The sequence below is a fragment of the Chrysemys picta genome, chromosome 17 (genome assembly GCF_011386835.1).
Source record: "Chrysemys picta bellii isolate R12L10 chromosome 17, ASM1138683v2, whole genome shotgun sequence".
In the NCBI taxonomy this organism is placed as follows: domain Eukaryota; kingdom Metazoa; phylum Chordata; order Testudines; family Emydidae; genus Chrysemys; species Chrysemys picta.
The window spans coordinates 19623419-19649653 of record NC_088807.1 but is presented as its reverse complement, the minus strand read 5'-3'; the positions used below and the strand labels follow the sequence as shown (position 1 = coordinate 19649653).

General features: G+C 59.3%; 1 protein-coding gene and 1 long non-coding RNA gene across 2 annotated transcripts; both read left to right on the top strand.

Moving 5' to 3' along the window:
* The first annotated feature begins 7576 nt into the window (after positions 1-7576).
* On the top strand, positions 7577-12654 carry LOC135976425 (immunoglobulin superfamily member 1-like). The gene is made up of 5 exons (XM_065571887.1): positions 7577-7791; positions 7901-7936; positions 8541-9338; positions 9934-10218; positions 11968-12654. The coding sequence occupies exons 1-5, from the start codon at positions 7761-7763 to the stop codon at positions 12438-12440; spliced, it is 1623 nt and encodes a 540-aa protein (XP_065427959.1). The 5' UTR covers positions 7577-7760; the 3' UTR covers positions 12441-12654.
* A 1079-nt stretch (positions 12655-13733) lies between these two features.
* On the top strand, positions 13734-16381 carry LOC135976201 (uncharacterized). The gene is made up of 3 exons (XR_010593402.1): positions 13734-13780; positions 15598-15635; positions 15932-16381. It is a non-coding gene; the product is annotated as an uncharacterized LOC135976201 (long non-coding RNA).
* Positions 16382-26235: the final 9854 nt, after the last annotated feature.

The following is a 26235-nucleotide window of genomic DNA, read 5'->3' as shown; positions in this document are numbered from 1 at the left end:
GCTACGCGCTACCCCAAGGCGGTGGCCTTGTCCTCTATCGAGGCAGACACCGTGGCAGACACGCTGCTGACCATCTTCAGCAGAGCAGGGTTCCCCAAGGAGGTCCTTACAGACCAGGGGTCTAACTTCATGTCGACCCTGCTCCAGTGCTTGTGGGAGAAGTGTGGGGTCCGACACACCTGGGCCTCAGCCTACCACCCTCAGTCCAACGGGCTGGTGAAGAGGTTCAATGGGACCCTAAAGAGGATGCTGAAAACCTTTATGGACCAGCACCCGCAGGACTGGGACAAGTATTTACCCCACCTGCTGTTTGCATATAGGGAAGTGCCCCAGGAATCCACAGGGTTCTCCCAGTTCAAGTTGCTGTACGGAAGGAGGGTGAGGGGGCCCCTGGACTTCATGAGGGCCGAGTGGGAGGGAAAGGCCTCTCCCGATGGGGAATCAGTGGTAGAGTATGTACTGACTTTCCGGGAAAAGCTTGAGGAGCTCATGGGCTTGGCTAGGGGGAACCTAGCAAGGGCCCAGAGGAAGCAGAAGGTCTGGTACGACCGCTCAGCCCGTGCCCGTGCCTATGCTACCGGGGACCAGGTGATGCTCCTCATCCCCATGAGGAAGAACAAGCTGCAAGCGGCCTGGGATGGCCCCTTCACGGTCATCAGACAGGTAAATGAGGTGAACTATGTAGTGGAACTGTCCAACCGGGCACACAGCCCCTGGGGATATCATGTCAACATGATGAAGCCGTACTGTGACAGGGAGAAGTTGGTGCTGGCTGTGTGTGGGCAGTGGGAGGAGAAAGGAGAGGACCCCCTGGTGGGACTCCTCCCTGAGACTGGGGCTAACCCCTTGCTAGAATCAATTCCCCTCTCAGACCAGCTAACCCCTGCCGAGCAGGCAGAGATCAGAGCCGTGCTGCATTCATACCGGCAGCTATTCTCCAACCGGCCTGGGCTCACTAACCTGGCTGTCCACCGGGTGGAGACGGGAACCAACCCTCCCATCAGGTGTTCCCCATTCAGGGTCACTGGGAAAACAGCCCAGGACCTGGAGAGAGAGGTCGGGGACATGCTGGCTTTAGGGGTGATCCAGCCGTCCGCCAGTCCCTGGGCCTCGCCTGTACTGCTGGTCCCCAAGAAGGACAGATCGATCCGGTTCTGTGTGGACTATCGGAAGCTCAATGCCATTACCGTGTCCGATGCCTACCCCATGCCTAGGACCGATGAGATCCTAGAAAAGTTGGGGGGTGCCCGGTACCTCACTACCATGGATCTTACCAAAGGCTACTGGCAGGTGCCTTTGGACCCGGAGGCCAGGGCGAAGTCCGCCTTCACCACCCCAATAGGGCTCTTCGAGTTCCTGGTCCTGCTCTTCAGCCTCAAGGGGGCACCTGCCACCTTCCAGCTCCTGGTGGATCAGTTACTAAGGGGGATGGAGGGCTTCACTCTAGCGTATATTGACGATATCTGTCTCTTTAGCCAGACCTGGTAGGAACATGTGTCCCAGGTGAAGAGGGTGCTGGGTCGCCTCCAGGATGCAGGACTGACCATAAAGGCTGAAAAGTGCAAGGTGGGGATGGCAGAGGTTTTATACCTGGGCCACAAGGTTGGGAGTGGCCACCTGAAGCCGGAGCCGGCCAAAGTGGAGGCAATCAAGGCCTGGCCCACCCCCCAGACTAAGAAGCAGGTCCAGGGTTTCACTGGGATGGCAGGGTACTACCAGAGGTTTGTGCCTCATTTTAGTTCCCTGGCAGCACCCCTCACGGAGCTGTGTAGAAAGGGAAAGCCGGACAAGGTGGTCTGGACCGAGCAGTGCCAGAGGGCTCTCTGTGCGCTGAAGGGGGCACTTATCCAGGGCTCGGTGCTGGTAAACCCGGATTTTAACAAACCCTTCCTGGTGTTCACCGACGCCTCGGACACAGGGCAGGTGCGGTGCTGATGCAGACTGATACTAAGGGGGAGAGACACCCCATTGTGTACCTGAGCAAGAAGCTGCTGCCCCGGGAGCAGCACTATGCGGCCATAGAGAAGCAATGCCTGGCCATGGGGTGGGCCCTTAACAAACTGCAGCCGTATCTATTTGGGCGGCGCTTCACCGTGTACACCGACCATTCGCCCCTGACATGGCTGCACCAAATGAAAGGGGCTAATGCCAAGCTGCTGAGATGGGCCCTGCTCCTCCAGGGTTATGACATGGAGGTGGTCCATGTGAGGGGGAGTGCCAATGTTATAGCGGATGCTTTATCGCGGGGCGGGGACCCTGAACTTCCCCAGGTCACTGGCTAAGTGACCCTGCTCCGTTCAGCCTCGAAGGGGGGAGAGATGTGACGGAGTGGGGGGGTTTCTTGTTTTCTGTGGAGTTTCAATGGTTTGCATGTGGAGGGGGCGGGAATTAGTTTGTTTTGCAGAGGACCGGAGAGAGGACTTTGGGACCCATGGCCGGGAGGATGGATACCCCAGCGACCAGTGACCTGGCGACCTGGTGAACCTGAGGCCCAGCTGAGGAGACTCAGCTGGTTCTGGCCAGTGGGAGGACAATGGGCTGCAGTGTGAGGACATAGTGACTGAACCAGCCGGTTCCAGCCAGAGGACAGAAGCGAGGAGAGGAGGCCCCGGTTTACAACCCTGTTTACCTGGAGAGAAGACAATGGACAGAGGCGGGGCCTGGGGCCGGTGATCTCGATGCCCAGCTGGGAGCAGGGGGGCTCTGGGCTGGAGAGGGGGAGCAGGCAGAGTCCACCTGGATGCAGAGAGACTGGGGTGTGCTGGGCTGAGGGAGGCCAGGCCTGAGGCCCTGAGAGTTTTCTGTGCTGTGTTCAACTCTCAGTAAACCCTCCTGTTTCATGCTGGCTGAGAGTCACTCCGGTCTAGAGAACAGGGTGGCATCAACCTCTTTGGGGGTGGAGGCCCAGAAGGTCCAGAGCGAGTGGACTCCCTGATGGGGCCCACGGCGAGAAACAGGTGTGCTAGGGCTCAGAGAGGTGTGGCTCCAGGAGGTGGAGGGGCCTGACCCCAAGAGAGAGTGGACCCCCGAGAAGGGCTGTCTCACTGAAAGGGGCACCCTCCACAGACCGCACGGGGCCAAGAGTGGGCACAATCTGTGAGTCCGTGACATGAACGTTGGGGGAAAAGTTGGCGAGGCAGAAAGACGGGATTAGTCCAACCCGAGCAGCCGCCGGACAGAATCCACGGGCCAGGCTGGGGCCCACCTCGGACATGGGGGAAGTTGGGGGGCAGAAATCCGTGACTCAAAATTGAGGTGCTGGAAATGAGGCCTCATTGCTGGATAAAATACTGAGGGGACGGGCTGTGCCTCCCACCACCCTTTGTGGGCCTTGAAGAAAGAGACTCACTTTGCTGCCGTGGCTGCCACCCCCCGTCTCCTGGACCCCCTGATACCAGTCAGCTCTGTGTTCTTGGGGAACCAGGGCACAGTATCCAGCCTGTCTGACTCATGAAAGACCTTCACCTCCCAGCCTCCGCTTGCACCAAAACCGATCAGAAGAAAGACTTACAGAAAGCAATTGAAAGGTCATGGGAGACACACCTAGACCCCTCCTAACAAGGAGGACAAGATTAAGGCAACTCCCCTGGCCTCATCTGCATCAAAGATGGAAAAAGGAGGCATCTCCATTAGCATACAGACTGGAGACCAGAGATTCCAAAGCAAGAACGGTACGGAACTCTGGGACCAGTGAAGCAGGGAAGCAGGGCATCATGGGGGATCTCTCCTCCAGATGTTAATGAGCCCACACCTGCACACCCCCAGCTCAGCAGTTATCAGACCAATTCTAGTAATGAATCCTTGCTTGGTATCCAAAATACTGAAGCTCCCTAATTGCATTGTGATCTCCCTGGAAGGAACATCGTCCATAACCAAGAGTGATCAGCTCCTATTGTCTAGCCTAAAGAAAACCCTTGAGTGATCAGTTTACCCATAAACAAATCTAGTGTTCTCCCTTCAACCATTGTTGTTTCCCTACCAAAAACCCCTACCCACGCCCAAGTAAGTGTTGTGCTGCATGGATCCAAACTCTGCATCAGTTCCACTGGGATTTCATCTTCTCCTGACTGATCGTGCTGGGGGCTCTGCCTGTCTCCAGCACCCAGGACCCTGAGCTACCACCATCACCTGGGAACCCTGACCAGTTCAAGCTTCATGGAACGGTGAGATCCCAGCGCTCTCTCTCTCTCTCTCTCTATTTTCTTTTCTATCTCAGGCAGGTAGAGTTTTCTATATATGATTTTTGTAACCTTTAATAATGTAACTGTTATGTTGGTTTAGGCTCCTTATGTGGTTAACACTATTATTCAATAAATAACTTCTATGGTTAAGCTGGTTGCCTCTCTCTCTCTCTCTCTCTCTCTCTCTCTCTCTCTCTCTCTCTCTCTCTCTCTCTGAACTTTACTCTTTTGTGTTTTTAGCTTCCCCATTTACTCTGCAGCAACGCTCCTCTTACCTAAGCTAAAGATCCCTGTAGCACTCAAAAATACTGTGCGGTTTGCTCATCACGTGGGTTACTGCCAGGACAATTGTGATATGAAAGTGGGGATAGGGACATTCTGAACCTGGGACATACGAGGGTGGCAGTTTGGAAGTGCTGCTTGACCCCGTCCATTTAGACTTGCTCTGTTAGTTAGTTAGAGTGTGTGTGTGTGTGTGTGTCTGGTTCTGGAGGAACCAAGCCCAGGGGAACTGAGGCCCTGCAGGGTGGCTCCATTGGGAGGGGACTTGCAGCAGGGAGAAGTAGGTCTCCTTGTGAGAACACAAGCAGCACATTGATAGAAGTACAGACCCTCCCCACACCCCCCAGAAGAGTCACCCTAATAAATGAGCAAAACCCTAAGTAACAGGCAAATCTGGTAATACCCCGGGACGTCCGGACCCTACTCTGTGGAGCTGTCCTGAGCAGAGCGGCTGGAGAGAGGGACCCTGACACCTTCGCCCCTCCCCTGGCTGAACCCCCAGCCTGGGAGGAAATGGGGTTGGTGTAACGTTGCATTCCATATTTTTATACAAATATTTTTCTCTGTGTGAATATGATGTAACTGGAATATGCTTTATCCAAAAGGTTTCTTGTCAGGTTTCATTTCCTCCTGTTAATTAAACACATCATCTGTGTTTGGGTGCAGCCGGGGTTTCTTCTGCCTTCCAGCCAACGGTGAGTCTGTGGGTAAGGAGCTGGTGTGGCCGTCTGAGAACCCTGCTCACTCACCTCCAGCACGGGACTCGGCCAGCCTCCCCTTGCTTTTATCCCTGGCATACAGAACACGCTTCACAGGGTTATTCCTGGCAGGCTGGGCTCACGGGGTTGCCGACTCCTGCAATGTTACCGCAGGTCTGGCGATATTCGGTGCTTTTCTTAAAGCCCCAGCTCCAGGATTCACGTGGCCAGGTGGGAATCTCAAAGCATCCTGGGGTCGGAGAGGGAAGCTCGGCCCGTCGGCCCCTGTGAGCTCTGCCCTGGGCCCTGAGCTGCACAGACCCACAGCCCCGGGGATGGGCTGGGGAAGGGACAAGGGGGCTTTCACCTCTAGGGGGCTGGTTCTAATCTGTGTCCTTTTCTCTAAGCAACAGATCCCACCCCCAAACCAGAGCCAGGGAGATAACTTAGGAGTCCTGGCTCCTAGCCATCCCCCATCACTAGACAACCACTGCCCTGCCAGGGGGTCGCTGCCAGGGCATTAGGTTTATGCAGAGTTTCACTGGCAGTAGCAGAAACAGGAAGCGAGCGCTGGCTCTGGGCAGACTTCCCCTTTCATGCATTTATCCACTGCTCCTTTAATAGGGTTACCATATTTCAACAATCAAAACAGAGGACACCCTAGCTACGCACTAGCCCCACCCCCGCCATGCCCCCATCCACTCCCTCCCACTTCCCGCCCCCTGACTGCCCCTCTCAGAATCCTGAACTCCCCACCCGCTCCTTGTCCCCTGACTGCCCCCTCCTGGGACCCCTGCCCTAACTGCCCCCCAGGACCCCATCCCCTACCTAAGCCTCCCTGCTCCTTGTCCCCTGACTGCCCCCTCCTGAGACCCCCCCACCCTAACTGCCCCCTTAGGACCTTACCCCCTACCTGTCCCCTGACTGCCCCGACCCTTATCCACACCCCCACCTCCAGACAGACCCCTGGGATCCCATGCCCATCCAACCACTCCCTGTGCCCTGACTGCCCCCCCAAAACCCCTAACGCATCTTACCCCCCCCCCGCTCCCTGTCCCCTGACTGCTCCGACCACTCTCCACACTCCTGTCCCCTGACAGGCCCCCCCAGAACCTCCAACCCATCCAACCCCTTCTACTCCCTGTCCCTTGACTGCCCCCTCCAGAACTCCCCTGCCCCTTCTCCAACCCCCCTGGCTCCCTTACCGTGCCGCTCCGCAGAACACTCCAGGGGGCATCTGGACACAGCCACAACTGGCTCAGAGGTCCTGGGGGTGGGGAGACTTCAGAAGACATTAATGGGGGGGACCCCCCCAAGGCCTCTAACCATCATCTGTCTGGGACTTGGTTTTTTTAAATCTTCCCCAAAATCTATCCCCCAGCGCCCAGCACCAGGCTGGGCATGACTACTGCTGCCAGGCTTCCTTTCCATCGGTCATGTACCCCACAGTCACCCTCCCCCTGCCCCTGCTCCGTTCCAGCGGGGACACGACCAGCGCCCTGCGAGGAAAGGGACACCTGGGCTCCAGACAGGAGCTAAACCCTCTGTTTTCCCTGCTGCGGGGCGGTTCTCTCCCCCCTGCAAAAGCAGGTTCTCTCCCCAGGGAGCGGCACGCTGGGCAGCAGGGGAGGAGGAGGGGGAGGAGGAGCTCTAGAGTTGCCGGAGGCCACCTGGCCAGTGATTTGAAGCTGCAGGGGAGAGGAACGGGGAAGGGGAGGAGATGCTCTGGCTGCTAGAGCCCCATGCTAGTGGCTCAATCCAGCCGGCCACCCTATCACCCGCGCCATGCTCTGCAGGGGCGGAGAATGCCAGACATTTTAAGATATTTACAAATTCCCCCCCCCCCCCCCCCCGGACACTATTTTTAATCTAAAAAGCCGGACATGTCCGGGAGAATCTGGACGAATGGTAACCCTGCCTTTAACAACTCAGGATCTACATTTATCCCTCCCTCCCCCACTCACGGGGGCCAGAAACCACAACCCCCATCTCCCTGTCCTGTCTCTGTGCCACGTCACTCAGGTAAGAACAGCGTCTGCAGCAACGGTACCTGAGAAGGAGGTTGGCCAGGCCCCTCCACCCACATGCTCCAGGGCGGGTGCTGGGCCAAGCCAGATCAGGAAGGAATTTCTGCCCCGCTCCATGGGAGAGGGTCGCTCTGTAGAGGCACTGTGGGGGGGGCATCCTCTGAGCTGCTGATCCAGGGAGGCTAGAAGGGCCTGTTGGAAAAGGTCAGGGCAGCCTGGGCACCTCTTGATGCCTCCTGAGAGTCCCACGTTCCCAGCTGGTCCCCGGACTGGGCAGCTCCCATGTGGGGCTGGGAGGTGATGGGGGGTTGGGGGACCAGGCAGCTGCTGGAGGGGATGTGGTTTGCTGGGTGTTGCAGGGAGCTGGCTTTGCTCTGACCGCGGTAGATTTGGGCTGGAGATTGCAGAGAAACCATCTGATGGGGAGGAAAGGGGCCGAGCGCATCACGGGCTTCTTGGGGCTGCGGCCCCCGGTGCAGTTCCTCATTCCGCTCACACTCGGGCCTCAGACTGGGTGGAGCTGGGCACCATAGCATTGGTGGTAGCGCTGAGAGGTCCCCCACTGTCCCATCATGGTGTCTGCTCTCACCGTCCTCCTCCTCAGTGAGTATCGGAGACAACCAGGGCATGTGCCCATGGGGGGCATCTGAGACCAGGGTGTAGGATCCAGTTGCTCTGGGATCTGGTCACTAATGACCCGTCTCTTCTCCAGGCTGCTGGCTGGCCAGGCGGAGCGGGGTGTCGGGACGTGAGTATCTGTGGGGAATGGGGCAGCTGGGGGAATTTCCGCTTTAAGGAGAAGGGATCTGGGTGGGGGGTGAGGGGCACAGATCCCCGAAAGAGATGATCCTGTCAGACACACGCTCCCTCCCACACCCAGAGGTGGGGACAGAGACCTCGCCCCACTCATTAGAGGGATGGGCACCTGTTAGAACAACTGGGGGATTTTGTAAACATGTTTTCTTGAGGGGGCTGTCCTGGGAACCGCTTGCTCAAATAACCCAAATTTGGACCAGGAACCCCAAAGGGTAGATCCCAATCCCCCCACTGCCTGACTGGAGCAGGGGCAGGGGCAGGGGCAGGGACAAGTTCTGATCTTAGCTCTTTGGGGTTAATCAGGAGTCACCCCGTGACTGCAGCGGGGGCAGGGCTGAATTGACTAAAGGAATCTGAGACTGGAAATCTCCTTTCCGCCCTGCTGTGTGTCTCCTTGGCTGTGAGCCGCGGGGCTGGGCCTGCACCCCAGGGACAGGCGGGGGTGAAACGCTGGAGCGACAGATGGGCAGAGGATTGAATCAGACGGACGCGATTTGTGTCACCCCCACTTACTGCCTGTTTGTTTGTGAATCCAGAGGGGTCCTACCCCAAACCCTCCATCTCCGTCAGCCCCGGTGAGGTGATCCCTGTGGGGGGAAACATCACCATCCAGTGTCAGCATCAGCATCTGGGCCTGAGGTTCGTCCTCTACAAGAATAAAAATAAGAACAATCTGACTTACAAAGACCCTGCTGGTTATATGGCTGAATTTCCCATCACCAGCGCCAGACGGGAACACGGTGGCAGCTACACCTGTCATTATAGCAACAGAACAATACAAACTGCCTACTCGGAGCCCAGCGACCCTGTGCAGATCATTGTAGCAGGTCAGGGGCCCAGCCCAGCACCTCGTCTCCCAGCCCCACACCCAGCCAGGCCCCAGCAGATGGGACGTCCAGCCCAAGCACTGAAGGTTGGGTGGAGGGGGGATATCTCAGCCCCGTGGCGCTTTGGTGACCTGGATCCCAGGGGAGACCCTGACCCTGTCTCTGCCCCATCACTGACGCTCCATGCTGGGGACGGGGCACAGTGGCCGTGCCGGGGTCTGTCTCACGCCCCATCTCCCTCCCACTGCAGAGCTCAGCTCCCCCAAACCCTCCATCTCCCTGAGCCCCAGCACGGGGGGGTCACCCTGGGGGGAGCCGTGACCATCCGGTGTCGGGGTCAGCGCCGGGGTCTGGAGTTTGTTCTGGACAAGGCTGGGGCCAGGAACGCAGCAGCGCCGGGCGGGGACTCGGCTGGGATCAAATTTCCCATCCCCAAAGCGAGCCGGGCAGACGGAGGCAGCAACACCTCCTATTATCCCCATGACTCGGATCCAGACCAGGCTGGGGGTCCCAGCTCTCAGCTCCACACCCAGACAGACCCTTGGCCCAGCAGAGGGGACGCCTGGCCGGGGAGCAGGGACAGAGTCATTTGGGGCTTCCCCATCCAGGGGGAGAAGCAGCCACTGGAGATTCAGGGCTGAGGGATTCAGGCCCCCAAGGGAGCTGCAGAGCAGAGGGGCCTTTCCCAGGCAACACATCGGTTATGGGGTGATGGGCGGAGCTGAAGGTTATAAACCTCAGTGTATAGTAGAGACTTGCACAGTCCCCTACAAGTCAGTGGTGGTGCTGTGCACAGAACCCAGGAGTCCTGGCCCCCAGCCCTCCCAGCAGAGAAACCAGGGAGTGAATGGACCCTGGAGACTGTCCTGGCCTGTCACCCGCTAGGGAGCAGAGCTCTGGGTCCCCAGGGGCTGGGGTTGCTCCGTGTCTCATGCTGCTAGCCCAGGGCTCAGAGGAAACTCTGGCCCCTGTGGAAAGGCATCCAGGAGCCCATCCCCAGGGCCGCCGGGTCTGACCCACCACTAAAGCCGCGTGGTGAGGATGGGCCCCAGGACTGAGTGACGGGGCCTGCGTCTCACGGCCTGTCTGCTTCCCCCTGCAGAGCCCAGCTACCCCAAACCCAGCATCTCCCTGAGCCCCAGCGGGGGGGTCTCCCTAGGGGGAGACGTGACCTTCTGGTGTCGGGGGCAGCGCCGGGGTGTGCGGTTCGTGCTGAATAAAGAGCGATTCCATTTCCCACCTGTGGATACAGACGACAATGAGGCTGTGTTTCCCATCAGAAACGTGCGCCGGGAGCACGGCGGGAGCTACAGCTGCTACTATCACAACAGATCAAAGCCATTCGCTGTGTCGTACCCCAGCGACCCCGTGGAGCTGGTGGTGAGAGGTGAGGGGCCCGGCTCGGCGTCCCCGTTCCCAGCTCCACCCCCAGCCAGACCCTCACGGGGTCTCAGTGCCAATGGGATACTCAGCGCCAGGCTCTGCCCTGAGCCCTGACCCAGCAGAGGGGACGCCCGGCCGGGGAGCAGGGACGGAGTCACTGGGGGGTTCCCCAGCCCAGGGGAAGCAGCAGCCCCTGGATGTTTGGGGCAGGGAGGCAACTTTAACGCTGCCCCTTGTTCGTAGGAACCGTGAGTCGCTATTTAATCCCGTGATCCCATCCCCCCTGTTCTCCAGGCCCCACCAGGCAATGCCCCGGCCAGGGCTGAATGAGGCAGGGGCTGCAGGAGAAGCGGTGGCTTGGTGGACCAGGCGCTGGCTGGGACCCAGGAGATCTGGCCCAGCTCCTGGCGTGGTCACAAACACTGTGTGATGGAACCCCATCGCGGTTTTCAAAAGTGTCCTTCCTTGTGTGGGGGCCTCAATCTTGGGGGATTCAGGCCGAGCGCCCACAAACCGAGACGCCCAGAGTTAGTAGAGACCTCTGCAAATACTGGCCTCAATAGAGCGGGATCCCCTGTGTCGGGGGAGCATGTAGGTCCCCTGCCATGATCAAGGCCCCGTTGTGCCAGGCGCTGCATAAACACAGAGTGAAGAGATAGTCCCTGCCCCTGGGAGCTCACTGAGGAAAGTGAATCTGTTTGTGCCTCAGTTTCCCCCCATGTAGAATTTGGATAATGACCCCTCCCTGCCTCCCAGGGGTGTGACTCCCTTCCTATGGGAGGCTCAGGCCCTGCTAGGGTGGTCAACTTTTCAATTTGTGAAAACCGGACACTGAGTGCGGGAACCTCTCCCAGCCCCTGCTCCGCCTCTTCCCCAAGGTCCCGCCCCCTGCTTCTCTTCCCCCCCACCTCCACTGTCACTCGCTGCTCTCTCCACCACCCTCCCCATGCCAGGTGAGCCACGCTCCAGGATTGAGGGTGGGGGAGGGGGAGTCAGGCTCTGGGGGTTGCGGTGAGTGAGGCAGGGTGGGGGAGGGAGAACCATGCTCCAGGGGTGGGGAGGTGAGAGGGGCAGGGGAGGGAGAGCCACGTTCCCGGGCTGGGGGTGGGGGTGAGTTGGGCAGGGGAGGGGACCCGAGCTCTGGGGGCGGGGGTAGAGTGGGGAGGGGGAGCGGGTGGGGGTGAGTGGGGCAGGGTGGGGGGATGGTGGGAGAGGGGGAGCCACTCTCCGGGGGTGAGTGGGTCAGGGTGCGGGAGGGGGTGGCTGGGGATGAATGTGGCAGGGAGGGGGAGCCACGCTGTGGCGGTGGGGGGGTGAGGGGGACAGAGAGGGGGCAGGGCCCCTGCTGAGTAGCTCCACTGCTCCTCCAGGCTCCAGCAGCTGCTGCTCTTCCCGCCCCCTGGTGGCAGAGGCTGGGTACTGCAGGGAATGAGACAGTGTCCGGTCAGCGGCACTGCCATGTTCCCTTTTCAACCCACTTTCTGGCTGAAAACTGGACACCGGCAACCCTGGGCCCTGCGGTGCCGGGCGCCAGAGACCAGCCCATGAGTCGCTCTGTCCAGGGCAGGCCAGACGCAGTGAGTGAGGCAGGGATCAGATACAGGTATATGAGGATCCCAAGCACTAGGGAGCTGCGGCTCGCTGTCTGTGGGGCTGGGTGCCCAGCTCGCAGGGCCGGGATTCTGGGTGGGGGGAACTCTGCAATCTGGGAGAGAATCTCTGTCTGGGGACCCTGGATCTGCCTGGGGCTGAGGCCGGCCGGGGAGGCCGGGGCTGGGTGGGTGCCCAGGTCTGGTTCTCACAGCCTGTCTCCTGTGCGCAGATCCCAGCTTACCCAGACCCTCCATATCTCTGAGCCCCACTGGGGTCACCGCCCCAGGGGCAGACGTCACCATCCGGTGTCAGGGGCAGCGCCGGGACGTGAGCTTTTTCCTGCACAAGGCTGGAGACCAGAACCCGCCGCGACACATGGACCCTGCTGGGGACGGGGCCGAGTTCCGCATCCCCACCGTGGGCCGGCAGCACGGAGGGAGCTACAACTGCAGCTACCGGCCCCGATCAGAGCCCTTCATCTCCTCAGAGCCCAGTGAACCTGTGCAGCTGGTCGTAGGAGGTGAGCGGCCCGGCTCAGTGTCCCCGCTCCCAGCCCCACACCCTTGGGGGGGCGGGAGCTGTGCACTGACGGGACGCTCAGAGCCAGAGCTGAATCGGTGTGGCCAGGCCTGACTGGTGCCATGGCACCGTGAAGCATGGAGGTGCGGGGGACGAGACTGGAAATGGTTACTCAGACAGCACCCCCTAGTGCCACACTGGGGCATTGGGGCAAGGCCTGACTGCCGGGGGAGAGCGCCCCCTACTGAGCCCCCTGCACCCGAGTGTCCCGAGCACCTAAATCCGTCAAATATTGCTGGCTCTGACCCCACTTGATTCCTCAGGGCCCCTGACATCCTCCCCATAAAATTTTCTGCTGCCCTTGGGCGCCACCTGGGGTGGGAGGGGCCGGGGGGGGGACAGACCAGCTGCTCCCGGCACTCAGGCTGCTGCAATTTCCCAGGCGGATCGGAATCGCCGGCACCGACCAGCGGCATCATCGCCGGGGTGAGCGCAGCAGCCGCCGTCCTCCTCCTCCTCCTCGTGGCCTTCGTCTGCTTCAGAAAAACCCGAGCCAGTGAGTGCCCCACCCAGCGAGGGAAGGGTTAAACCTGCCACTAAGAAGGGCGGGATGGGGTCACGGCTGGGATGGGGGACTGTGCAGGGAAGGTCAAAGAGTGTGGGGGGCTCAGCAGAGGACACTGTTGCATGTGTAATCCCTGTACACACGCACCTGTCCCACCCCAGAGGTGGCTGCGTCTCAGTGCCGGGCTAAGGGTCCCTGTATAAAGAGCTTCTCGGGTACATGGGGTGCCAGGGGAACCGACCGGCCTGGATCAGGTTTGTTATAACAAGTCACTAACGAGGGAGGATTGGGGACAGGAAAAGCCCCCGAGTTAATCTGCCCCTCCCCCCGGTGCATGCTCTGGTGTTGTGCTGCCCCCTGATGGTCTGGCCCAGCCCAGGAGGGATCCAGGCTCAGCACCAGCAGCAGAGGGAACCCCCCCAGGCCCTCCATCCCTGCTCCCCTGTGGGGGGTGAGTGGCCGGGCACTGGAACTGGGGGATCCTGATCGGCTCATGGGGGATTCTGATTTGTTTCCCTCTGCAGGAAAAGGAGCCACACCGAGACCGAGCAGGTAGGAACCCAGCTCCTCCCCCTCCCGATCGGCCTGCCGGGGTCACAGGGCTCCTGGGTTCTGTCCCACCTTGGAGAGGGGCGTGGGGGCAAGTGGTTAGAACAGGGTGGCTGGGAGCCAGGACTCTCCCTGGTCTGGGAGGGGAGTGGGGTGTAGTGGTTGGGACAAGGTTGAATTAGGGAACAGGGTTCAGTGTGAGGCAGGATGGGGGGCTCTCTGGCTGTGTTGGGGAATCTCCCTGCAGATGGGTGGATATGACATTTACAAAGGGATTTTCTCTCTTTTAATGCCAGCCCTTTGGGGGTGTTGAAGGCCCCGGCTCAGGAAGACCCCATCTGTGAGTAACACGCCCAAGGGGGTACCAGAGTGGGGCATGACCCCTGGGGAAGGGAGGGGCTTTTGGGGGCTCCCCCTCTAGTTCATGGTCTCCCTCTGTGTGCCCCCCATTCTTCCCTCCAGGCCGGGGGGTTTTGTGTCCCCCCTTTCAAATCTCCATCGGATCTTCCCAGCCAGTGACCTACAGGGAATCCCCATCCACTCCTGGCTCCCAGCCCCCTGCTCTAACCTCTAGACCTCACTCCCCACCCAGAGCCGGGGAGAGAACCCAGGCATCCTGACTCCCAGCCCCCCTCCCACCCCACCGTAACCCCCTAGACCAGGGATCGGCAACCTATGGCACGCATGCCAAAGACGGCACGCGAGCCGATTTTTAATGGCACGCTGCTGCCTGCTCGGGTCCCGCTCAGCCCGCTGCCGAACCCCAGCAGCGGGCTGAGCCAGACCCCGGCAGGCAGCAGCGGGCCATTAAAAATCCTGCCCGACCCAGCCCACTGTTCTCCGCCCCCACCCCGCCTACCGCTCTCTCTGGCGGGAGCAGGGGGCCTGCCAGCTGCTGCTGTAGGGCAGGCTCCGCCGCAGCCAAGCTTCCCCCTCCCCCGCCTCTTCCCCCAGCGTGTGCGGGGAGCCCCGCCTCCTCTCCCCCCCTGCTGCCGATGGCCCTTGCGAGGGAGGGGGGAAGAGCAGACCCAGCGCCCGCGCTGCTCAGACCCGTAAGGAGGCGGGGGAAAGGAGGCAGGAGCAGGGCCTTGGGAAGAGGGTAGGAGCAGAGCGCATCCCTCCAGCCCCCTGCTCCAGCCTCCAGCTGCTCAGGGCAGGGGGCTGGGAGCACCCCCCTGATCCCAGCCCACCCCCCCAGCCCTCTGCCCTGACCCCTGCACCCCCTTGCACTCCAGCCCCCTTCATCCCCCCATGACCCCATTCCTGATTCCTGCACCCTCCACACATTCCCTCCCCCCACACCCCCTGCCCTGACTCCTGCACTCCCCACACATACCCACCCCCCACCCCCCCTGCCCTGACTCCTGCACTCCCCACACAGGTTGGCAGCGGGCTGAGCGGGGCTGGCAGCCAGGACCCTGGCTGGCAGGAGCCAGCCGATGGAATCCCAGACTGACAGCGGGCTGAGCAGCTCAGTCTGCTGCTGGTCTGGGGTGCCGGCCCCACTCAGCCCGCTGCCAACCTGGGGTTCTGGCTGCCTGCCCAGGGTTCTGGCTGCCGGCCTCTTGCCAGCTGGGGTCCCAGCCACCAGCCCCACTCAGCCCGCTGCCAACCTGGGGTTCTGGCTGCCGGCCCATTGCCAGCCGGGGTTCCGGCCGCAGGCCCCACTCAGCCCGCTGCTGGCCTAGATGAACGGAACCCAGGCCGGCAGTGGGCTGGAGCAGGCCAGCGGCTTAAGATCAGCATTTTATTTTAATTTTAAATGAAGCTTCTTAAACATTTTGAAAACCTTGTTTACTTTACATACAACAGTAGTTTAGTGATATTATATACAGACTTATAGAGAGAGACCTTCTAAAAAACGTTAAAATGTATTACCAACACGCGAAAACTTAAATTACAGTGAATAAATGAAGACTCAGCACACCACTTCTGAAAGGTTGCTGACCCCTGCCCTAGACTCTGCCATCGTCTCTGTGCCTCAGTTTCCCTCTCTGTAACATGGGGCTAATGACCCTGGCCCATGCTGTGGGGCGGAGGAGGGGTGGTTGTGCCGGGCTCTGACCGCACTGGCTGGACAGAGGCGTCAGAGCTGGGTTTGGGGTTCTGCTCGGGACCGGCCGGGGGTGAAGCTCAGCCGGTGTCTCTGTTCTGCAGACGCCTCCATGGACGAAGGGAAAGAGCCACAGACCCTGGTAAGTGTCCCCTGTTCCCCCATGGGCCTGACCCCCAAGGGCCCCAGCAGGCCTCTCACATCCCCTCCCAGACTTTCCTGGAACACTCAGTGGTTTGGGGTGGGGGTCGGGCTATAGGGAGGAGGGTGGGCTTATGGGATCACCAGCTGGGATTGCAGGGTGTGCGTGTGTGTTTCCCTGTCGCCCCTTGTTGGAGGGGATGGGCCCTGCTCTGTATGTGTGTGGCGGGGTGTTTGGTGCATGCGTGCGCGCGCACACACACACACATGAATGACTCTCTCCCCTCCCATCCCAAGGATCCCGAACCCGACACCTACGCCGAGCTGGACGGCCAGACGCTGCAGCCCAGTGTGTATGGTGTGATCAACGTGAACCAGGGAGTCCCGGAGTGAGAGCCCCCCGCAGCCATGGGGCGCCAGACCCCAGGGGGCAACAGCCTCACGCCCCAACAGCGCCAGCCCCAGAGAACTCTGCATCTAGGGAAGATTTAGGGGGGACGCTGCCCTCCCCGCGCTGCAGCCCTGTCCCATCAAGATTCTGTCCCCCTGCCCCACGCAGACCCACATGTGGGGGGAAGGGGGGGCTCAGCACCGGGATGGGTAGGAGACGCATCAAGGCAGCTTTGATGTTATTTTGCATCCTGTTAACCTCCAGCTTTGTAATAAACACAGATCATTAAACCAGCCCCCCCGGGCAGCCCCCAACCCCTGTCCCGGCGCCAGGGGAGTGTGTCACACCTGGGGGAGATGGGGAGCTGCCGGGGAATCAGGTTTATGTTGAGTTTCACTGGGAGTAGCAGAATTAGCAAGCGAGTGCCGGCTCTGGACACACTTCTCCTTTTCACAGATATTTCGGTTGCTGCTTTAGCAACTTAGGATCTAAATTTATCCCTCCCCCGTCCCATTGTGGGGGCCAGAAACCTCTACCCCCTGTCCTGTCTCTGTCTCACACCACTGTGCTAAGAACAGTATCTATAGCAATAGTACCTGAGAAGGAGGTTGGCCAGGCCCCTCCACCCTCATGCTCCAGGGTTGGCACTGGGACCAGTTGGGTCAGGAAGGAATCTCTGCCCTGCTCCATAGGAGAGGGTCGCTCCTTTCAGGGGACAGGTGGGGAGGAAGCCCTCCTCTGCTCTAAGCTGCTGCTCCAGGGAGGCTAGATGGGCCTGTTGGAAAAGGTGAGGGCAGCCTGAGCCTGGGTACTTCTTAACATATCTTGAGATTCCCCCTTTCCCAGATCGTCCCCGGAGTGGACAGCTCCCATGTGGGGCTGGGAGGTGATGGTGGGAGCAGGGGACCAGGCAGCTGCAGGAGGGGCTGTGGTTTGCTGGGCATGGCAGGGAGCTGGCTTTGCTCTGACCAAGTAGATTTGCCCTCGAGATTGCAGGGATGAGAAGAAATGGGCCGAGTGCATCACGGGCTTCCTGGGGCTGCAGCCCCCAGCGCAGTTCCTCATTCCGCTCTCACTCGGGCCTCAGGTTGGGTGGAGCTCAACACCGGGTGTTGGTGGCAATGTGAACAAGCAGGGGGGTTTCTTGTTGTTTCCAATGGTTTGCATGCAGAGGGGGCGGGACTCAATTTCCTTGGGTGTTACTGGTTTAACGAGGTGGTGGAAGAGGGGGGTTGTTTTACAGAGGGCCAGTGAACGGCCTGGAGAATGGATACCCCAGCGACGGCTGACTGGGAGGCCCAGCTCAGGAGTTGCAGCCAGTTCTCGCCAGTGGGAGGAGAATGGGCTGCGGAGAGAGGACCCTGGTAACCTGACCAGCTGGTTCTAGTCAGTGGGGAACAAAGGACGGATGAGAGGCGAGGAGGCCCAGGCAACCTGTTTCCCTGGAGAGAAGACAATGGACAGAGGCGGGGCTTCGGGCCGGGGATCTCAGATGCCCAGCTGGAAAACAGAGGGGCTCTGGGCTGGAGAGAGAGAGCAGGCAGAGCCCACCTGGATGCAGGGAGACTGGGATGTGCTGGGCTGAGAGAGGCCAGGCCTGAGGCCCTGAGAGTTTCCTGTGCTGTGTTCAGACGCTCAATAACCCCTCCTGTTTTACACAGGCTGAGAGTCACTCCAGTCTAGAGAACAGGGTGGCATTATTCCTTCTGGGAGTGGAGGCCCCAGAGGTCCAGAGTGAATGGAGTACCTGAGGGGGCCCACGGCAAGAGACAGACATGCTAAGGCTCAGAGAGGTGCGGTTCGAGGAGATGGAGGGGCTTAACCTCCGGGAGAGAGTGGACCCCCGAGAAGGGCTGTTGCCCTGAAGGGGGTTCCCTCCACGGACCACACGGGGCCAAGAGTGCGCACGATCTGTGAGTCCATGACAACGTGGTAGCAGGCGCTTTGCAGAGAGTGGTGGCTAGCAATAAAACCAGGGAATTGAAAGGAACAAGACTGGAGATGGCCTAGAACCAGCTCCGTAAGAGGGACCTGGCACGTCTGTGCAGGGAGAGGGGGCTGAGCGTGGGGAGGCTCACTAAGGAGCGGCTGATTGCTCAGCTTGTAGAGAATGACCCGTCTGAGGAACAGACTCCAGATCCACCAAACTGCTGCCCCAGTTCAAGGAGGGGGGGGTGAGAAGGCTAGTGATCTGTACCAGATTGATCCCGCAGACAGGCTTCGCTGCCTGACCCCCGTGCTGGGTCCCAAGGCCAAAGAGGCATTCAGCCAAATGGATGGGATTGAGACAGGGGACTACGACCTGTTCAAAGAGGCTTTGCTGCTGAAGATTGAACTGACCCCCGAGGCGTACAGGAAACGATTCCAGGGTGTGCGCAAAACCCCAGGTGTCACTTACAAGGAGGTCGTCAATCTGCTGGGGGAATATCTCCGCAAGTGGGGGAAGGGCACAGGGGCCACTACCACAGAGGATGTGTATAACCTGGTGGGGTTGGAGCAGCTGTATGACATCTGCCCTCCGGACCTTAAGATGCGGCTAGTGGACCGGAAGCCCAAAGATCTGCGCAGTGCTGGTGCACTGGCGGATGAGTTTGTGGACAGCAGATAGGGGACAAGAGGGAGACCCACATCGGGGACTCAGAAGGGGAGTCACCCAGAGACCTATCAAAGGTGGGACTTCAGGAAGCCCAACTCAGGGGTGCCTGGGAATGCTGGAGTGGGCCGAACCCATCATGGGACTTGAGGGACCTGAAATGTACTTACCATGGCCAAAAGGGACACAAGGTGGTACAATGCCTGAAGATGAAGAAAATGGCCAAGCAGAACCCACGGAATGTTAACTGGGTGGAACCGAGAGGGGGCATAGCTGGTCCAGGAGGCGGCAGTCGAGAGGGCTGTGCCGGAGGGAGGGGACCGCCAGGCCAGGCCAGCAGGGGAAGGTGGGGCCCCAGGTCCGGAGTGCCCATACTCACTCCACCGGGTGAGCGTGGGACAGGCCCCAGGGGACGATCGTGACATCATCCCCATTGAGGTGGGGGGAAGGAGCATTCAAGGGTTCTGGGACATGGGTGCAGAGGTGACGCTGGCGGGGTCCAAGGTGGTGGGCCCAGACCAGCTAGTGCCCGATGCCTACATGACTCTGAAGGGAGTGTTTGGGCCCCCCGTCAAGGTGCCTGTAGCAAGGAGACACTTGAAATGGGTATTCGGTGCACCCGGTAAAAGCTGTTGCAGAACTTTTACCCGGGGTCTTTGATGCTGTCCAACAGTATTGCAGGTCCTGTGATGCCAGAGGGTGGGGAAGGCTCGGGATAAGTGTAAAGCCCCGCTGAGACCTTTGCCCATCATAGAGGAGCCTTTCCAGAAGGCGGCCGTGGACATAGTGGGGCCTTTCAGCAGGGTGACCCAGTCAGGGAAGAAATACATCCTGGTGGTGGTAGATTTCCCTGCGCGCTACTCCAAGGTGGTGGCCTTGTCCTCTATCGAGGCAGACACCGTGGCAGACATGCTGCTGACCATCTTCAGCAGAGCGGGGTTCCCCAAGGAGGTCCTTACAGACCAGGGGTCTAACTTCATGTCGACCCTGCTCCAGTGATTGTGGGGTAAGTGTGGGGTCCGACACACCTAGGCCTCGGCCTTCCACCCTCAGTCCAACGGGCTGGTGGAGAGGTTCAATGGGAGCCTAAAGATGATGCTGAAAACCTTTATGGACCAGCACCTGTAGGACTGGGACAAGTATTTACCCCACCTGCTGTTCGCATACAGGGAAGTGCCCAAGGAATCCACAGAGTTTTCCCCTTCCTCGTTGCTGTATAGGAGGAGAGTGAGGGGGCCCCTGGACTTGATGGAGTATGCACTGACTTTCCGTGAAAAGCTCATGGAGCTCATGGGCTTGGCTAGGGGAAACCTAGCAAGGGCCCAGAGGAAGCAGAAGGTCTGGTACGACCGCTCAGCCCGTGCCCGTGCCTATGCTACCGGGGACCAGGTGATGCTCCTCATCCCCATGAGGAAGAACAAGCTGCAAGCAGCCTGGGACAGCCCCTTCAAGGTCATCAGACAGGTAAATGAGGTGAACTATCTAGTGGAACTGTCCAGCCGGGCACACAGCCCCTGGGGATATCATGTCAACATGATGAAACCATATTGGGACAGGGAGAAGTTGGTGCTGGCTGTGTGTGGGCAGTGGGAGGAGAAGGGAGAGGACCCCCTGGTGGGACTCCTCCCTGTGTCTGGGGCTAACCCCTCGCTGGAATCAATTCCCCTCTCAGACCAGCTAAGCCCTGCCCAGCAGGCAGAGATCAGAGAGGTGCTGCATTCATACCGACAGCTGTTCTCCAACCGGCCTCGGCTCACTAACCTGGCTGTCCACTGGCAGGTGTTCCATTCAGGGTCACTGGGAAAAAACCCAGGACCTGGAGAGAGAGGTTGGGGATATGCTGGCTTTAGGGGTGATCCAGCCGTCCGCCAGCCCCTGGGCCTCACCTATGGTGCTGGTCCCCAAGAAGGACGGGTTGATCCGGTTCCGTGTGGACTATCGGAAACTCAATGCCATCACCGTGTCCAATGCCTACCCCATGCCTAGGACCGATGAGATCCTAGATAAGTTGTGGGGCGCCCAGTTCCTCACTAGCATGGATCTTGCCAAAGGTTACTGGAAGTCTGCCTTCACCACCCCAATAGGGCTCTTCAAGTTCCTCATCCTGCCTTTCGGCCTCAAGGGGGCACCTGCCACCTTCAGGCGCCTGAGGGATCAGTTGCTAAGGGGGATGGAGGACTTTGCTCTGGCATATATTGATGATATCTGTGTCTTTAGCCAAACCTGGGAAGAGCGTGTGTCCCAGGTGAAGAGGGTGCTGGGTCGCTTCCAGGGTGCAGGACTGACCATAAAAGCTGAAAAGTGCAAGGTGGGGATGGCAGAGGTGTCCTACCTGGGTCACAAGGTGGGGGGAGGCCACCTGAAGCCAGAGCCGAACAAAGTGGAGGCAATCCAGGATTTTGGCCACTCCCCAGACTAAGAAGCAGGTCCAGGCTTTCATTGGGATGGCAGGGTACTACTGGAGGTTTGTACCCCACTTTAGCTCCCTGGCAGCACCCCTCACGGAGCTGTGTAGGAAGGGAAAGCCGGACAAGGTGGTCTGGACTGAGCAGTGCCAGAGGGCTCTCGGTGCGCTGAAGGGGGCACTTATCCAGGGCTCAGTGCTGGTAAACCCGGATTTTAACAAACCCTTCCTGGTGTTCACCAACCCCTCAGACACAGGGCGGGTGCGGTGCTGATGCAGACTGATACTAAGGGGGAGAGACACCCCATTGTGTACCTGAGCAAGGAGCTGGTGCCCCGGGAGCAGCACTATGCGGCCATAGAGAAGCAATGCCTGGCCATGGGGTGGGCCCTTAACAAACTGCAGCCGTATCTATTTGGGTGGCGCTTCACCGTGTGCACCGACCATTCACCCCTGACGTGGCTGCATCAAATGAAAGGGGCTAATGCCAAGCTGCTGAGATGGAGCCTGTTCCTCCAGGGGTATGACATGGAGGTGATCCATGTGAGGGGGAGTGCCAATGTTATGTTATACCAATAGAATAAAAACCAGCAGGATCTTATTAAGAGGGATAAGGCAAAGATGCCACATTTATTGTAAATATACTGATAAAGCAAAAGATAAAAGTAAACAACCAGCATCTATCGGGGGGGGAGAAGGGCCTCAAACACCAACTCAGAGATCACCCCCCACCCTCCCCAACCACTGTTGGATCAGCCACTGGGCCGACGGGGCCCATGCCCAGGAGCCCTGGCCAAGTGGGGGGCCCCAGAGCCCTGGCAGCTGGGTGAGCAGGACGGGAGAAGCCCCACCACTCCGACCCTGGTCCCTGCAGAGGCATGGGGGGTGGGGGCAGGGGAAGTCTTAGCACCGGGATCTCTGCAGCCCCGGGACGGGAGGACTCTCACTACCTGCTGCGGCCTCAGCGCTGGGGGAGCTCTCACTCCCCACTGCACCTCGGGGCAGGGGCGTGGGAACAGAGCTTCTCCGTTCTTGGGGCCGCGGTGGGGGGGGAAGAAAGGAGCAAGTGTGTTGCGGGGCTGCAGTGGGGGGACAGAATGGGGCGGAACTCTGGGTGGAATGGGGCTGGGCCCCGGAGAAGGGGCGGAAGGGGTGGGGCTGTGGGCGGGGCTGCAGGCCGAGGAGTCGGAACAGGAGAGGCAAGGCAGGTGGAAGGGGTGGGGAGGGATCCCCCTTGCTCTGGCCCAGGGCCCCAGGAAACCTTATTCCACCTCTGCCCATGACTCAGCATCGATCGTTACTGTCAGTCCAGGGAGGGGGGTCTGTGGCTGGGGATGGTGCCGGCTCGGCAGCCCCTGAGTCCGGACTCCTCTGTGCATCCCCAGAGTGGGGACAACTTGGGGAGCATCCCCTGGGATAGGCCCCCTGCTCTGCAGCTCCCCCTGAGAGCCGGGATCCCAACTCCCTTGGCCCTGAATCTCCAGTGGCTGCTGCTCCCCCCTGGCTGGGGAGCCCCCCAGTGACTCTGTCCCCGCTCCCCAGCCGGGCGTCCCCTCTGCTGGGCCCAGGGATCAGGGCAGAGCCTGGCTCTGAGCATCCCATCAGTGCAGAGACCCCCTGTGAATCTGGCTGGGTGTGGGGCTGGGAGCTGGGACACTGAGCTGGGCCCCTCCCTCACCTCCTACAATGATCTCGATAGGGTCGCTAAGATCCGACCAGCGATTCTGTTCCATTATGGAGTGGTATTCGCAGGTGTAGCTCCCTCCATCTTCCCGGTTGACACTGGGGATGGGAAATTCAGCCACGGTCCCATCAGGCAGCATCCGCACCTGCTGGTTCGGGTGTCCAGCTTTACGCAGAAAGAACTTCATGGATCGGTACCGACCCTCACAGCGGATGGTGACGCTTCCCCCAAGCACCACCACCCACCTGAGGCTCACCGAGATGGTGGGTTTGGGGTATTCTCACCCAGCTTTCAACAAGAGACAGGAGTTAAACAGGGGAGACACAGCCCCCCACCTCCCCCCACCCCAATTCAGTTCATTCGGCCTTTCTAGGAGTCTGTCCCTACCAGGATTGGCACTGCCTGCCCATGGGGCTTGGGGGCAGGAGGTTCACCCAGATGTAGCTCAGGTCCCAGCTGCATGACAGATCACCTGCCCTCCCCGGCCCCGCCTGAAGCCAGCCAGGGAGCCTGAGCCCTGAGCCCCCTGCAGCTCTGCCCCCCACCCCAGGGTTGGAAATAGAGTCTGTGACCCATGGGAGTCACACAAGACCCACCTTTCCCCAGGCCTTCGGAACAGGGGGGCTGTGAGTGCAGGGGAGGGAGCTGTTGGGGGTTGATCTGGGGGTTGATCTGGGGGGTTTCTCCCGCACGGCTGCACTGACCGTGAACGTTTCGGTTCCCTGATGGGATCTAGAGCCCATGGACGGGCCCTCTTAGCATTTGTATGAGCTGAAATAAATCCATTTGCCGCCCCCACCCCCTCCGATCCTCACAGCCTCGGGGGACAGGACATTGAACCACGGGATGGTTCCTGTCTGCTTCCTCAGACCCTGGGAGTCACATTCGGCTCCTAGTTACTTCATGGTGTGGGGGGCACAGAAGAATGGGGCCGGGACTGAGCTCACTGGGGGAGTTTGGATTGCGTTTTGGGGAAGGTTCAGGGCTCCGTTCCTCTTCCCCCCCCCATGCATCCCCTCCCCCGACGTTGATGTTACCGTCCTCCCCACCTCCCCACACCACACTGTGCTCGGCCAGTCAGCAGCTTGGAAAGGAGACAGCTCATTAGTGACCAGATCCCAGAGCATCTGGATCTTACACCCTGGTCTCAGATCCCTCCCCCATGGGCACACGCCCTGGCTGTCTCTGATACTCACCGAGGAGGAGGATGGTGAGAGCAGACGCCATGACGAGGCAGTAGGGGTCCCTCAGCGCTGCCACCAACACCCCAGTGCTGAGCTCCACTGAGCCTGAAGCCAGAGTGTGAGCAGAATGAGGAACGGCACTGGGGGCTGCAGCCCCAGGAAGCCAGTGATGCGCTCGGCCCCTTTCTTCCCATCAGATGGTTTCTCTGCAATCTCGAGACCAAATCTACCACGGTCAGAGCAAAGCCAGCTCCTTGCAATGCCCAGCAAACCACATCCCCTCACCCAGTTGCCTGGACCCCACCCCCATCACCTCCCAGGCCCACATGGGAGCTACCTAGTCCGGGGACAAGCTCGGAACGGGGCAATCTCAGGAGGTGTCAAGAGATGCCCAGGCTGCCCTGACCTTTTCCAACAGGCCCGTCTAGCCTCCCTGGAGCTGCAGTTCAGAGTAGAGGAAGGCTCCCCACACAAACACTCAGTGCCCCCCACAGAGCAACCCTCTCCCATGGAGCAGGGCAGAGGTTCCTTCCTGACCCAGCTGGGCCCAGCGCCCACCCTGGAGCATGAGGGTGGAGGGGCCTGGCCAACCTCCTTCCCAGGTAGTGTCCCTGCATCGTCGTTTAGCTCAGTGATGTGGCACAGAGACAGGATGCGGTTTGAGGCATTGTGGTTTCTGGCCCCCGCGAGTGGGGGAGGGAGGGATAAATGTAGATCCTGAGTTGCTAAAGGAGCAGTCAATAAATCCAGGAAAGGGGAAGTCTGCTCAGAGCCAGCGCTCGCTTCCTGTTTCTGCTACTGCCAGTGAAACTCTGTGTAAACCTGATGCCCCAGCAGCTACCCTGTTATATACCCCAGTTCTGGGAGGGGAATGGGGTCTAGTGATTGGGGCATGGGAGTGGCTAGGAGCCAAGACTCCTGGGTTCTCTCCCTGGTTTAGAGAAAAGGACACAGATTAGCGCCAGCCCCCTAGAGGTGAAAGGCCCCGTGTCCCCTTCCCCAGCCCATCCCCGGGGCAGTGGGTCTGCACAGCTGAGGGCCCAGGGCAGAGCTCACAGGGGTTGACGGCTGAGCCGAGTTTCCCTCTCCAACCTCAGGATGCTGCAAAAGAGAGATGGGGGGAGGGGGCAGCCGACCAGCCCCCCAGAAAGGGGAGGGGGGAAGAACACAGGGACAGAGCTCAAGAGAAACTGCCCCCCCCCCAGCAGATGCCCCAGCTCTGGCTCCCCAGCTGATTTGTCCTTCACCCCCGACCCCAACGTTCACGCATTGGGCCCCTCAGCCCCCTGGCCTGCGTCCTCTCCCCCATTCACATCCCCCCAACCCCACCCCCGTCCCATGTCCTCTCATGTCCCCATTGCCTCCGTTCTGCCCTGTGGCCCGAGTCTGCTATCACATTGTGTATCAACCAGGCAAGGTACTAACACACTGCAACAGGACTTTATTTTTACAGTGGAAACCTCTTTACCAAACTGCTGCTCCTGCACCCCCTGTAACCCTCACTTCGCCTCCTCAACTCCTCCCCCTCCTTTCCGACTCCCAACAGCCAGTGCTCCCAGTTCTAATCATTACAGCAGCATCTAAACACCACATTCCCTCCTCTCGTAAGAACCTCTCCCAGTTAAAATAAACATTGTTGTTCTAACCCACAGGAACAAATAGGAAACGAGACTATACTATTCGCAGAAATATTACACTGGAAACACTGTAGATACTACTTAACTTTGCTTGGTTCTCTTCAACTGTTTTTCTCACATCATCTTCGGTTGGGGCATCAGGTCGTGCCTTTCACAATCCAGCAATGTTCAGTTTCGTATTCATCTGTTCGCCATGCAGTAACTCTGCTGGTGATCTTTGCATTGTGGCATGTCGTGTAGCCTTGCAAGAAATCAGTAGTGAAGGGTATCCACAATCGCCCTTCCAGTTTAGCCGTTTGCAAACTCTCTTTCAAACTTCTGGTCAACTGTTCGATTTCCCCATTGGCTTGAGGGTAATATAGGGATGACCTTCTGTGTAAAATGTTTCTCTCTGCTAGAAAGGTTTCAAACTCCAGGGAAGTAAATTGACTACCATTATCGGAAACCGGTTCTTTGGGGTTACCTTCCCTGCTAAAAACTGAAGAGAGGAACTTAATTATTGTAGCAGAAGAGATTTGCGATGTAAACGCTACCTCGGGCCATTTACTGAAATAGTCTATTAAAGTGATGGCGTAACGGCAGTCAATTGGAGCAGTATCAAAGGGTCCTACAATGTCAATCGCCACTTTTTCCCATGCAGATTCAGGAGGAGGAACAGGCTGTAATGGAGGGGTACATGTCACTGCTGTCTTAGCATGCAGTTGGCAA